The sequence below is a fragment of the Onychostoma macrolepis genome, chromosome 22, assembly GCF_012432095.1.
Source record: "Onychostoma macrolepis isolate SWU-2019 chromosome 22, ASM1243209v1, whole genome shotgun sequence".
Classification (NCBI taxonomy): Eukaryota; Metazoa; Chordata; class Actinopteri; order Cypriniformes; family Cyprinidae; genus Onychostoma; species Onychostoma macrolepis.
The window spans coordinates 3,758,145-3,769,331 of NC_081176.1; the positions used below are offsets into that span (position 1 = coordinate 3,758,145).

The 11,187-nt window shown below is 35.1% G+C and overlaps 1 protein-coding gene across 1 annotated transcript; it reads left to right on the forward strand.

Annotated features, from left to right (window-relative positions):
• Positions 1–1,219: 1,219 nt before the first annotated feature.
• On the forward strand, positions 1,220–9,134 carry LOC131529659 (uncharacterized). Its single transcript, XM_058759465.1, has 5 exons — positions 1,220–1,745; positions 2,547–2,882; positions 5,199–5,543; positions 6,864–7,007; positions 7,711–9,134. The coding sequence occupies exons 1-5, from the start codon at positions 1,703–1,705 to the stop codon at positions 7,827–7,829; spliced, it is 987 nt and encodes a 328-aa protein (XP_058615448.1). The 5' UTR covers positions 1,220–1,702; the 3' UTR covers positions 7,830–9,134.
• Positions 9,135–11,187: the final 2,053 nt, after the last annotated feature.

An 11,187-nucleotide genomic window follows, 5' to 3' on the forward strand; every position in this document is an offset into this window, starting at 1 on the left:
AAAGATGAAAGACTTCACATCTGGTTGCAATGAACTATTTTGTTTCATGTACGTTGTATTCAAAATAAAATGTAAAGAGGTACAATTAATTGTTTAAGTCACATTTTGGATTTCTCTTTATAAGCCAGCTAACGATTTTTGTTTCCAAGAATGTTCTGAGAACTTTAGCTTCCCTTTCCCAGAAGGTTCTTTGAGGGTTGCTAAAAATAACCAAATGGGAACCATAAAGGAACGTTAGGGAAACGTTCTGTTTGCTGGAAACACACTAAATTCAACTCAACAGCTCATTAGTAGACACTGCAAGGATAAAGATGGTGGGAGTGATAACAGAAACATCTAAAATGTGTGGGTTTGAGAAGTATTGCTTTAAGTGATTAAGTCAATTGGGTGCATTAAAATTAATTAAGTGTATGAAACACATATTTAAAAATAAACTATGTCTATTTGAATCATGTCTTAGAATAATATTACATACCTGCAGTGTTGGGCAGTAACTAGTTACTAGTAATTTAGTTACTGTAATAATATTACTTTTTGCAGTAACTAGTAGTGTAACTAATTACTAATAAGATTTCAGTAATAATATTACAGTTACTTTCCATAAATCAGCTTAGTTACTTAGATACTTTTGATGCCTCAACCCCGCTGATTTAAAATCTAACAATTAAATAATTCCTAGATTTATTTTCATAATTTTCATGACTCACACATGCATGTGATGAAGCTTGGAATATGGAAAAGCTTACATTCAGCAGATAGAAATATTGCATTATATTGATTTTGTCAGGAAAAAGATCTGTTGTGTAAGTTGTGGCTTTACTTTACTCTGGCATTACATCTCTCTGATCAGCATGTGGTACATTATATTAATATAATTAAAATATTGTTGGACAATTAAACAGTTTCTTACAAACTCATGTGATTTGATAAAATACATAACGGAATTTAATCGCATATGGGTAACGGACAAATTACTTCAAGCTACACATGACAATTAATGAGATGACTTGAATGTCACAATCAGTCACTATTGAGTGTTTGTAATAACTTCTGACTGCGATCCAATGTGGATGTTGGTCAAATGATGAGGCAGAAATATGTTGTTAGTAACATTCTAGATTAGATAAGAATTTTATCTGGAAGATACACAGTTACAACTTCTGTGGGGCGTGAAGGAAAAGTAATGTAACTAGTAGTGTAACTAATTACTGTTGCCAGAAAGTAATAATTAAAGTAACAATATTACTTTTGAAAGGAGTAACTAGTAATGAGTAATATATTACATTCTTTGAGTAACTAGCCCAACACTGTGTCTTAGTAACTGTTATTACATATACAGTACGTGGGCATTGATATACACACAGTATTAGGCCTATATCGAGTACACAACGGAGCTTGACTACGAAGCAGTCACATACGACTTCCTCTTCCTCTTCCGCCTGTTCACGCAGCTGGCGAATGTCGCCCATCCGGTATTAACGGAATTTATGCGAGGCGCAGCCAAAGCAAAAACGACACGAGACGGTTTTTTTTTTTTTTTTTTCCTTCGGTTATTATGTGTTTTATTTTACAGTCGTTTCGGAGTTTCGATGTCGATCGTCACATTACTAGCAAATTGACTTCTCCTACTTTTGCTTTCACTTTAGCAAAAGAAGAATGACATAAAGATTCGACAATATCTTTACTTATTTTAGTGGGAATTATGGTCAGATTTTTTTCCACACTATATGTTTTTCTCCTGCATGGTAAGACATTTATTTATAAGGCATTATACTGTTATATTGTTAGCTCTGTTTTCAGATGCGGAAACGGCCATTTTTATGACGTCGCCATAAATATCCACTCACTTTTGGTTTTGAATCTCCCTTAAAACTGAAGAGGAACATTACAGAAATATTAAAATTCATATTATTTTCTTTTAAATGGTAAATGTATTTTTGTGTAGCTTCAAGTAGTCCTGTATTATGCACATACTTTGCAGCCTTAACTATTTATATTATTATAATTTTATAACTCATTAATAATCTTCTTTAACTCTGTCTGAATTAAAGTTAAAATCTAATTTCAAATATCTCTTAATATAAGCCTTCCAATACTCATAAGATGAATGGGTTAACTTAAATGCATGCAAACCCAAAGACTTTGATATATTTAACACTTAACAGTTAAACTGTATATTGTATAAAATATAATTATTTGACTTCTAATATTGTAGAAAATAACAATAGGTTCATCACTGGTCTATGAAAACATGCAGTGATCCCTACTGGGTTGCATGAATGCACAAATATATGCATGAGGATAGGGATATATGAATCAGGATGTGGATTATGTTATTAAGTTAATTCATGAGACTCATGTATGTTAGTATGATTAGTGGATGTGTGAATCTGTGATGTTCTTCTGCTGTTTGTTTGCATGTGTTATGAATCCAGACATAGTTCTCTATGTACACTCTTTATGATCTGAAGAAAGCCATTTTCACAGCACTTTCCTGCTATTCCTCATGTGATTTAAGATGATCTGTTTCTTTCTTTCTTCCTCAGGATTTCTTTGTGATGATGCAGGTGAAGTGTCAGTGTCAGTGACGGAGGGAGATTCAGTCACTCTACACACTGGTATTAAAGAAAACCAGCAAGACAGAATTAGATGGTATTTTAATGGTATTCGTATTGCTCAAATCAATGGAGATCTCAGTAAGACCTGTACAGATGTTCAGTGTAATGAAGGTACTGAGAGATTCAGAGACAGACTGAAGCTGGATCATCAGACTGGATCTTTGACCATCATGAACATCACAAACACAGACTCTGGACTTTATCAATTAGAGATCCTCAGCAACAGCAGCATAAGTAAACATATCTTCAGTGTTTCTGTTCGTGGTGAGTAATTCATTCAATTATTAGACACCTAGACTGGACTGAAAGGGCACTTTAGCATGGATATTAATAATTAATAGATAATAAACAGCTAAGATGTGTTGTAGATATTTTATCTTTAATAAAGAACACGGTCAGACAGAGTCTTTTGAGATTTTATTCTTGCAAGAAGGTCAGACAATACAGCAGTGAGCTCTGCAATATGTGTGACAAAGATAAGTGAACATGGTTCTCTGCTTTTATACCCTTTTGCCCCATGTTTTCACTAACTGTCTCCTAATATGACTATACATGGCTAAGCAAGCGTGATAAACACATTTGACATGTTTCATTCTTCACGTAGCGTTTTCCCGACATCTCCTGATATCCTGTTCTTCCCTTAGCAAGCAAGAACAAGCAGGTTATCGAGATATATTCCCGTGCAAGGCAGAGAAAGGCAGAAGCAGGCCTCATAGGCCCTGTGCTTAAACAGTTTGCAATAGAAAATATATATTGTAGTAAATATGTGATTATTAATACGGAATGTGAAATATATATGTGAGTAAATATGAATAATATGCATATAGTAAATATATGTAGGTTAAATATGATAAATAGAAAATTTCTCATACAGATGTTAAAATTTTTCTTCTCAAATATGATTTCATGTCCTTGTCTTTATTTATATGGTGAAAAGCTGTGATTAGTGATATGACTGTATATGTTATGCCTTAAATGTCCCACATAAGTAAATAATTTAACCCAAAATATATTACTACAAAACATAGGTTAAAAGAAATTTGTGGCACATTAAGAGAAATAATCTCTTAAGTTATTCCTCTATGTCTCTACAAGCTGAGTGAAGAAGCAACTAAAATAGCAACAAAACTGTGATTCTGTGTTTTGTTGTAGTCAGTTAAATGTGTTTTGGTTGGTGAGCACCTGTACATATGTCTGCTTACATAGCACCTGCAAAAGCGGGACACAGCTACTGGAGATGATCTCGGACATATCCACATAGCAACCATATCACCCTGCAGCCCAAGACTGGTTGCTCACTGAAGCTAAGCAGGGTTGAGCCTGGTCAGTACCTGGATGGGACACCTCCTGGGAAAACTAGGTTGCTGCTGGAAGAGGTGTTAGTGAGGCCAGCAGGGGGTGCTCACCCTGTGGTCTGTGTGGGTCCTAATGCCCCAGTATAGTGATGGGGACACTATACTGTCAACAAGCACCGTCCTTCGGATGAGACGTTAAACCGAGGTCCTGACTCTCTGTGGTCATTAAAAATCCCAGGATGTTCTTTGAAAAAGAGTAGGGGTGTAACCTCGGCATTCTGGCCAAAATTCGGCCATTGGCCTCTGAACATCATGGCCTCCTAATCATCCCCATACACTGATTGGCTTCATCACTCTGTCTCCTCTCCACCAGTAAGCTGGTGTGTGGAGGGCGTTCTGGCACAATATGGCTTCCGTCGCATCATCCAGGTGGATGCTGCACACTGGTGGTGGTTGAGGAGATTCCCCCCTTTCATGTAAAAGCGCTTTGAGTACCCAGAAAGCTCTATATAAACGTAACAAATTAAATAATAATAATTATTATTATATTGATGCATATACATTTGATTGCAGTACATTCTCGTCATAAAAATCACTGCAACTAGCTCATGTATTTAGGTAACTGAGATTATTTGAAAAGAACAATCTTCTATAGAATATACCAATAGTGCAAACAAATCCTCTAATGTCCTTGAAGTAATTACATTCAGTTACATTCATAAAAATAAGAATGTGGAAACTAAAACAACAAACCTTTCTCCTTGTATGCACTGGACCATCATCCTCCTCTTCCTCATCTGTTTGTTTGCAGATCGGAGTGTTGCTCGTCAAAGTTTAGTGCAGCGTAAACATTCTAGACTCACATAACTGTACTTAGATCAAAGATCAAAAACATCTCGTTGATTTATTAGCTTAAGGTGGAGCATAACAAAATTTTTCTGGCAAATCAGCAGTCTCGCACGCAAATTTAACATTTTGCAAGTTCCTTTATAAACTTGCTAAATAAAATACTAAAATGTGAAAATGCATCTATGCTTACGAGAAATATTTAATCAAAAGGATCCCATACATCCACATTTCTTGGTAAATAATCCATTGTGATTTGCTGTTATCACAGTCCAGAGCACAGCACAGCAGATAGACGGAATTGCAGGTCGGTCCGACAAATGACGTCTGCACCACTGTGTGATGTCACATGAAACCCTTGAATAGTCTCATGTTAATAGTGTTAACACACAGACACACAGAGAACGAACATGCCTAACTCACTTCATTTGTGTTTCAGGTGTGTATGCTGTAGAGACAAATGAAATGAAGATGAACTCAGTGAAGGAGGGAAAAAACATCACGTTAGATACTGGTGTAATAATAGACAGAAATGATTTATTGATGTGGTATTTTAATGATATTCGCCTTGCTTATATCACTGGAGGTCCAGAAATCTGGAAATCTCCTCGGAGTTTCAGTAGCAGACTGCAGCTGAATTATCAAACTGGATCTCTCAACATCACAAACATTAAAACCACAGACTCTGGACTCTATAAACTAGAGATCACCAACAGCAGCTGCAACAACCCTTTGCTGAGCATCAGCAGCAGCAGAGTCAAGAGATTTCATGTTTCAGTTAATGGTGAGTGTCACTCAGGTAATTAATAATGTTCAAAACAGTTAAATTGAGCTAATAAATGTTTTCATCGTGAACTGTTTAAAAATATATATTTTACAGAATATTAAAAAAGATGATTTATTTTTATTATTGATCATTTATTTGATACATTTTACAGAAAAAAAACTAATATTCTGAAATATTATTACAATTTAAAATAACGCTTTTCTATTTTAATATACTTTAAAAGGCAAGTTCTTCCTTCGGTGCAAAGCTGAATTTTCAGCCTAATTTCTTCTGTCTTCATTGTCACATGATCCTTTAGAAACCATTCAAATATATTGATTTATTATCAATATTGGAAACAGTTTCAGTTGCTTAATATTTGTTAATATTTTTCCAGGATTATTTTATGAATAAAAAGTTAAAAAGAACAGCATTTATTTAAAATAGAAATCTTTTAAAACAATATATACACTGTTCAAATGTTTGGGGTCAATATATATGTCACATTTTACCAGGAAGCAAGCAACAAGGAGTTCATCAATAACCCAGTCTTTAATAATCCAAACACTCAGGGAATGTAGGAGACACAGGAACACATGGGAAGACGTTTGAGAACCAACAAAGACTAACTGAACAGACTGGGGCTTTTAAACACAGGACAGTCAGGGAAGAACGAGACACACCTGGAATCAAATTAACAATCAACATGAGGGAGAAACTGGGTCACAGGGAGCAAAAACACACACAGACAGGTCCATAATCCTGACAATGAAAGAAATTAATACTTTTTTCAGCAAGGATGTGTTATACTGATAAAAAGTAGTAAAGATTTCTATTTTAAATAAATGCTGTATAAATTCTGTACTTCTCAACTTTTTATTCTTCAGAGAATCATGAAAAAGTATCACAGGTTCCCCTAAAATACTAAGCAGCACAACTGTTTCCAACATCGATAATAAATCAGCATTAGAATAATGAAGAGACAAAGTGTAAAGAGGCACAGAGTCTTTGGTTTTATTCAAGAAACTATTGGTAGGCTATATACTCAGACAAGAAGACAAAATAACTCACATAAAGAGGATATGACATGAATTTTGTTAAACAAAAGCAAGAATTTCTGTAGCACATCTCGCTTGAACAAGAATGTGTGAATTACATAATATTAACAATTAAATAAGTTAGTCTCCTGCTGCACACAAATTATGTTTGGCCCATCCACCAGATGGTGCCAGTTATCTTAAAACTGATAACCAAAGTAGAAAGGTGTCAATATCATTCAAAATGGTAAAACTGATGATTTATGTATCTCTAGATAGACTAATGACTGTCTGTCTTCAGGTGTTTCAGATTCAGGTCTGTCTTCAGCTGCTGTAGCAGGAATATGTGTTGCTGCTGTTGCTGCTGCTGTTGTTCTGCTGGTGGCTGGTGCTCTAATTTACCATCGCTGCAGAACTAGCACCTATGGACAAGCAAATAACAATGGCAAGTATTACATACAGCTGATATAACAAGGAGAACATGAGATGTTGTGTAATTTTTTTTTTAAAGGTTTGAAAATGTTTTCATAGTCAAAACATCAATGCAAAGAAACACCAATAACACATCAGTTATTCTGTTACTTTAGACAGAAGAACAGTGTTACAGTGTCATTTAATATATTTTGATCAAACTTTTCAAGCAGGATGTGATGAGGCCAGTCTAGAGTCAGGATGTGATATAAACATATACTATAATGAATTATTCTAGTTTTACCTTTATTTTTGTCACCACATCAAAGCAGAACTTCACCGGTGAGACAATTAAAACACAAGCCAATTTCACAAATAAACTAAAAAAAAATACAAAATCAACTGCAGCATACTGCCTTTTTGATACTTGCCTTTATTAAATTTTACGCTTTAAATTTATTGTTTTATTTCAATGATCCAACATGAGGATGTTTATGATCGATAAACAGCTTGATGCATTGATGATCTAATTTTAGAGACGTTTAATAAATCTGATTAAATCACGCATATTCAGTGATTTCAAACTCTGAATTTCTCATCAAACATGAAACATTTCAAAGAGAATTTATTCAACGACTGTTGCTGACTGTTTCTCTTGTTTTCTCAACTCTTGTATTTGTGTTTTTGAAATAACATCCTGTTAATTTCTTACACCTTCTGTGAATCTGTTTTCTTAGAGGTGAATCATGACAGGGATGCGACTAATTATCAGATACAGATGGAGGCCAGTCGAGAGGAGAGGAATGAAACAGGATCAGGAAATGACACAAGCTTAAACAGACACTCTGATGAATAATGACTTGAAGATTGGTCTGTTCATCAAACAAAGTGATCAGATTGCAAGGACTACTTTTTGGGATACTTGAAATGTTTGGACCCTGCTGACTGTTGGTGATGATGACAGAAAATCCTCACGTTTGTCAGACAAACATCCAGTGGGTACCAGAATGGCAGTGTTATTCTTTTATATTTTTAGATGATTGAGAAAGGTAAATGCAATGTTAAGTGTTCAAAAGTTACTATTGTAATGTAAATACCGTGAAAGAGTCAAGCTTTTAAGAAAAGCCATTTTTTATACTGTCAGATGCTCAAGCTCTTCACATTTCTAACAGTTTTAATAATTAAGCTTAATATTGTAAATTGTAAGTATATAAGCATTTTTTTTTCATACCAGGGAAGAATTGCATTGTAAAGGAGGTTTATTTTGTGCCAAGGACCTGAATTTACACACCAGACTTTTCCCTAACATGTTCTTAAATGTTTTCTTTGTCAGCCATGAAGGAAAAGTGCCATAAGGTCAAACAGAGTTTTTAGAAATGGAAATTAATCATTTTTACTCATAACAGACATGATTTGTGTGTTTGTTTTTAGATATGTTTTGTGTAGTCATGTCTCTTAACATTGATATGAATTTTCCATGTTCTGAAATGTGGAATGGGAGAATAATGAATGGGAATACTGACATTGTTTGCTCTTGGTATGAAAATATTGAATGTCCATAGCTGTAGCCCCCAAAGTACAAAGAAACAACCATCTAGTGTTGTAGTCTGTGTGTTGTCATACTATCCTGTCCAGCCCAATGAATGTTTTTTTTTTTTTGTGTGTGTGTGTGTGCTTTACAGCATTGTCATGTGATCTCATGAACGTGTACCACAGTTAGCAGAAACTAGAGACTATATGGTTTATTCAGTTTTAGGTATGGATATTATTCTTACACAAAAACCTTTATTAACCCCCCTGAGCTGTGTGGAGCACTTTTTATAATAGATGGATGTACTTTATTGTACTTTATCTCAACAGCCATTCACTGCCATTATAAAGCTTGAAAGAGCCAGGACATTTTTTTTTTTTTTTAATATAACTGTATATTAAAAATTGTTTGTATTTGTCTGTATGGAGAAAGTCATATACACCTATTCCCCTTTTTGGACTTGTTTTTGTTTTGTGCTCATAGTAAATATGTAATTGTATAGGGACTGCAGATGAAAATTTGCCTGAATGGTTACATCTGGCACATTACATAATATACTTGACTGCTTATGTTACTTAATGTGCATTGTCCCTTTTAAAATAAAAATAATGAAAATAAATAAATAGAATTGGTAGATTTTGTGGCTTTTGTCAATGTTTTGTCATGCCAGGGTTAAAATACTGTCATTTGTAACATACACCTTGCCATGATATAAATCAATAAGAGCTGGACATATATCGTTAAATTCCATTAAAATTGATGTTTCAATGTTTAATAAGCTATTCATATATTATAAATGATCTGTGAATATAAAGAGGTTTTATGTTGAGGTATGAAAAAATCATGTGCTTTTGAATAAGCAGAATATTTTTAAATATGAATTTATTTCTTTAACTTTGCATCAGCCTATAAACAACATTTTCTTTCTGAAACAAGCAAAATTAACTTGAAAGATATGTGTATGTTCGTGTGATAAATGCCATTAAAACATCTGATTCACTCATTATAAATAGATCCTTTGAATGGTGAATTCCTAGTTTGGACACTAGATGACGCTCTAATGCACTTTAAGGGGGCAGTCGTGGCCTAATGGTTAGAGAGTCGGACTACATTGTAATGGGTTTGAGTCTCGGTATTGGCAGGGATTGTCGGTGGGGGAAGTGAATATACAGCGCTCTCCTCCATCCTCAATACCACGACTGAGGTGAGACCCTTGTGCAAGGCACTGTACCCCCAACTGCTCCCCGGGCGCCGCGGCATAAATGGCTGCCCACTGCTCCTGGTGTGTGCGTGTGTTGAGGTCCCCACAGGTAAACAAGCTAATAAATCACATAGAATTACGTTTTTTGAAAATCTAAAAATGCAGAAAGTTTCCTGTAAGGGGTAGGTTTAGGTGTAGGGCAATAGAATATATTCCCCATAAGGATAGCAAACCAGACGTGTGTGTGTGTGTGTGTTTAGTACTCACTGCTGTGTGTGCGCGCACTTGGACGGGTTAAATCCAGAGCACAAATTCTGAGTATGGGTCACTATACTTGGCCACACGTCTTCCTTCCCTTCCCTTCCCTTCCATGGTATTTACAAGTGTATGTTCTGTTTGAACTCTTGTGTAAATAGTTTACTGATACATAATTTATTCACTCACTGATTAAAATCATGTAAACACTTCTTTTAATCTCAAATAACCAATACAAAGCCAGTTTCATCCAGTTTAAAAGGTCATTTGATGGTCGTGGCTAGAAGGGATACAGGTCCGACTGGAAACGAACAATGAAATAAAATTGTCTACCTACTAGATTGTGTTTTATTAACATCTACACCTACCCCTTACGATAATGAAAAATAGTAATTATTGTTGTACAGTGTGACAAAAATTACGCTGTATCGATGTGCGCATGCCCAGTAGCGTCATACGTATCCCTTCTAGCCTTAACCGTCATTTGATGTATATGAAGTGAATGTTAGATGTCATTTAATTTCACTGCTCTGTGGTAGCTGCGCCTGTTCTTGTGCTTCTGTGTTGATGTTGCAGTTCTACATTGTTAAATAATTAAGAGACATATTCAGAAGATGATGGTTTCTAAGGTTCATTACCACTCACTTTATTGTATCTGCTGACAGAGTAATATTCACGTAAATAAGTTTTCTAATCAACATAGTGATAAAAGCCATTAGAAATACAGGAAAAGCAGATTCAGCTTTGAAGAAGTTCTACAGAAATGTTATAAGTTCTCGATTTAAAGGTTGGTCTACAATTAAATTTCACTTGAATTAAACAAAATATGATCTAACTTTTTTTTTAACTCAATCTGTGTTTCAACAGCGGAAAGACATCAGTCCAGTCCAGTTTGCCAGATTTGGGCCTCAAGTAAGCCTTAGCATTGCCACATGTAAGCCAACCAAATAAACCAAAACTGGCCTAATGTGGGCCACAGTTGATTTTTATTCTAACCCTGGTCTTCCCCACATTCCTCATGTGGCCCACATGCTGCATAGAATGGTGGCATTTTGGCAGTGGTCCACAAGCAGGCCACGACACAGCCACATTTTAGCTTATAATGAACCGAATAAACCATAAATATACATTATCTGGGCCACACTAAGCTTTAAGGTTTTTTTTTGTTTGTTTTTTTTGTCTGGTCTGTTTTCTGTTAATGTTATATATTGCTTGTCTGTAAAACAC

Excerpts from the sequence above, each read along its gene's own strand:
- LOC131529659 (XM_058759465.1), top strand. The coding sequence starts at position 1,703 with ATGGTCAGATTTTTTTCCACACTATATGTTTTTCTCCTGCATG. Across the intron at positions 2,883-5,198 it reads CTTCAGTGTTTCTGTTCGTG|GTGTGTATGCTGTAGAGACA; the intron begins GTGAGTAATTCA and ends TTTGTGTTTCAG. Across the intron at positions 5,544-6,863 it reads ATTTCATGTTTCAGTTAATG|GTGTTTCAGATTCAGGTCTG; the intron begins GTGAGTGTCACT and ends GTCTGTCTTCAG.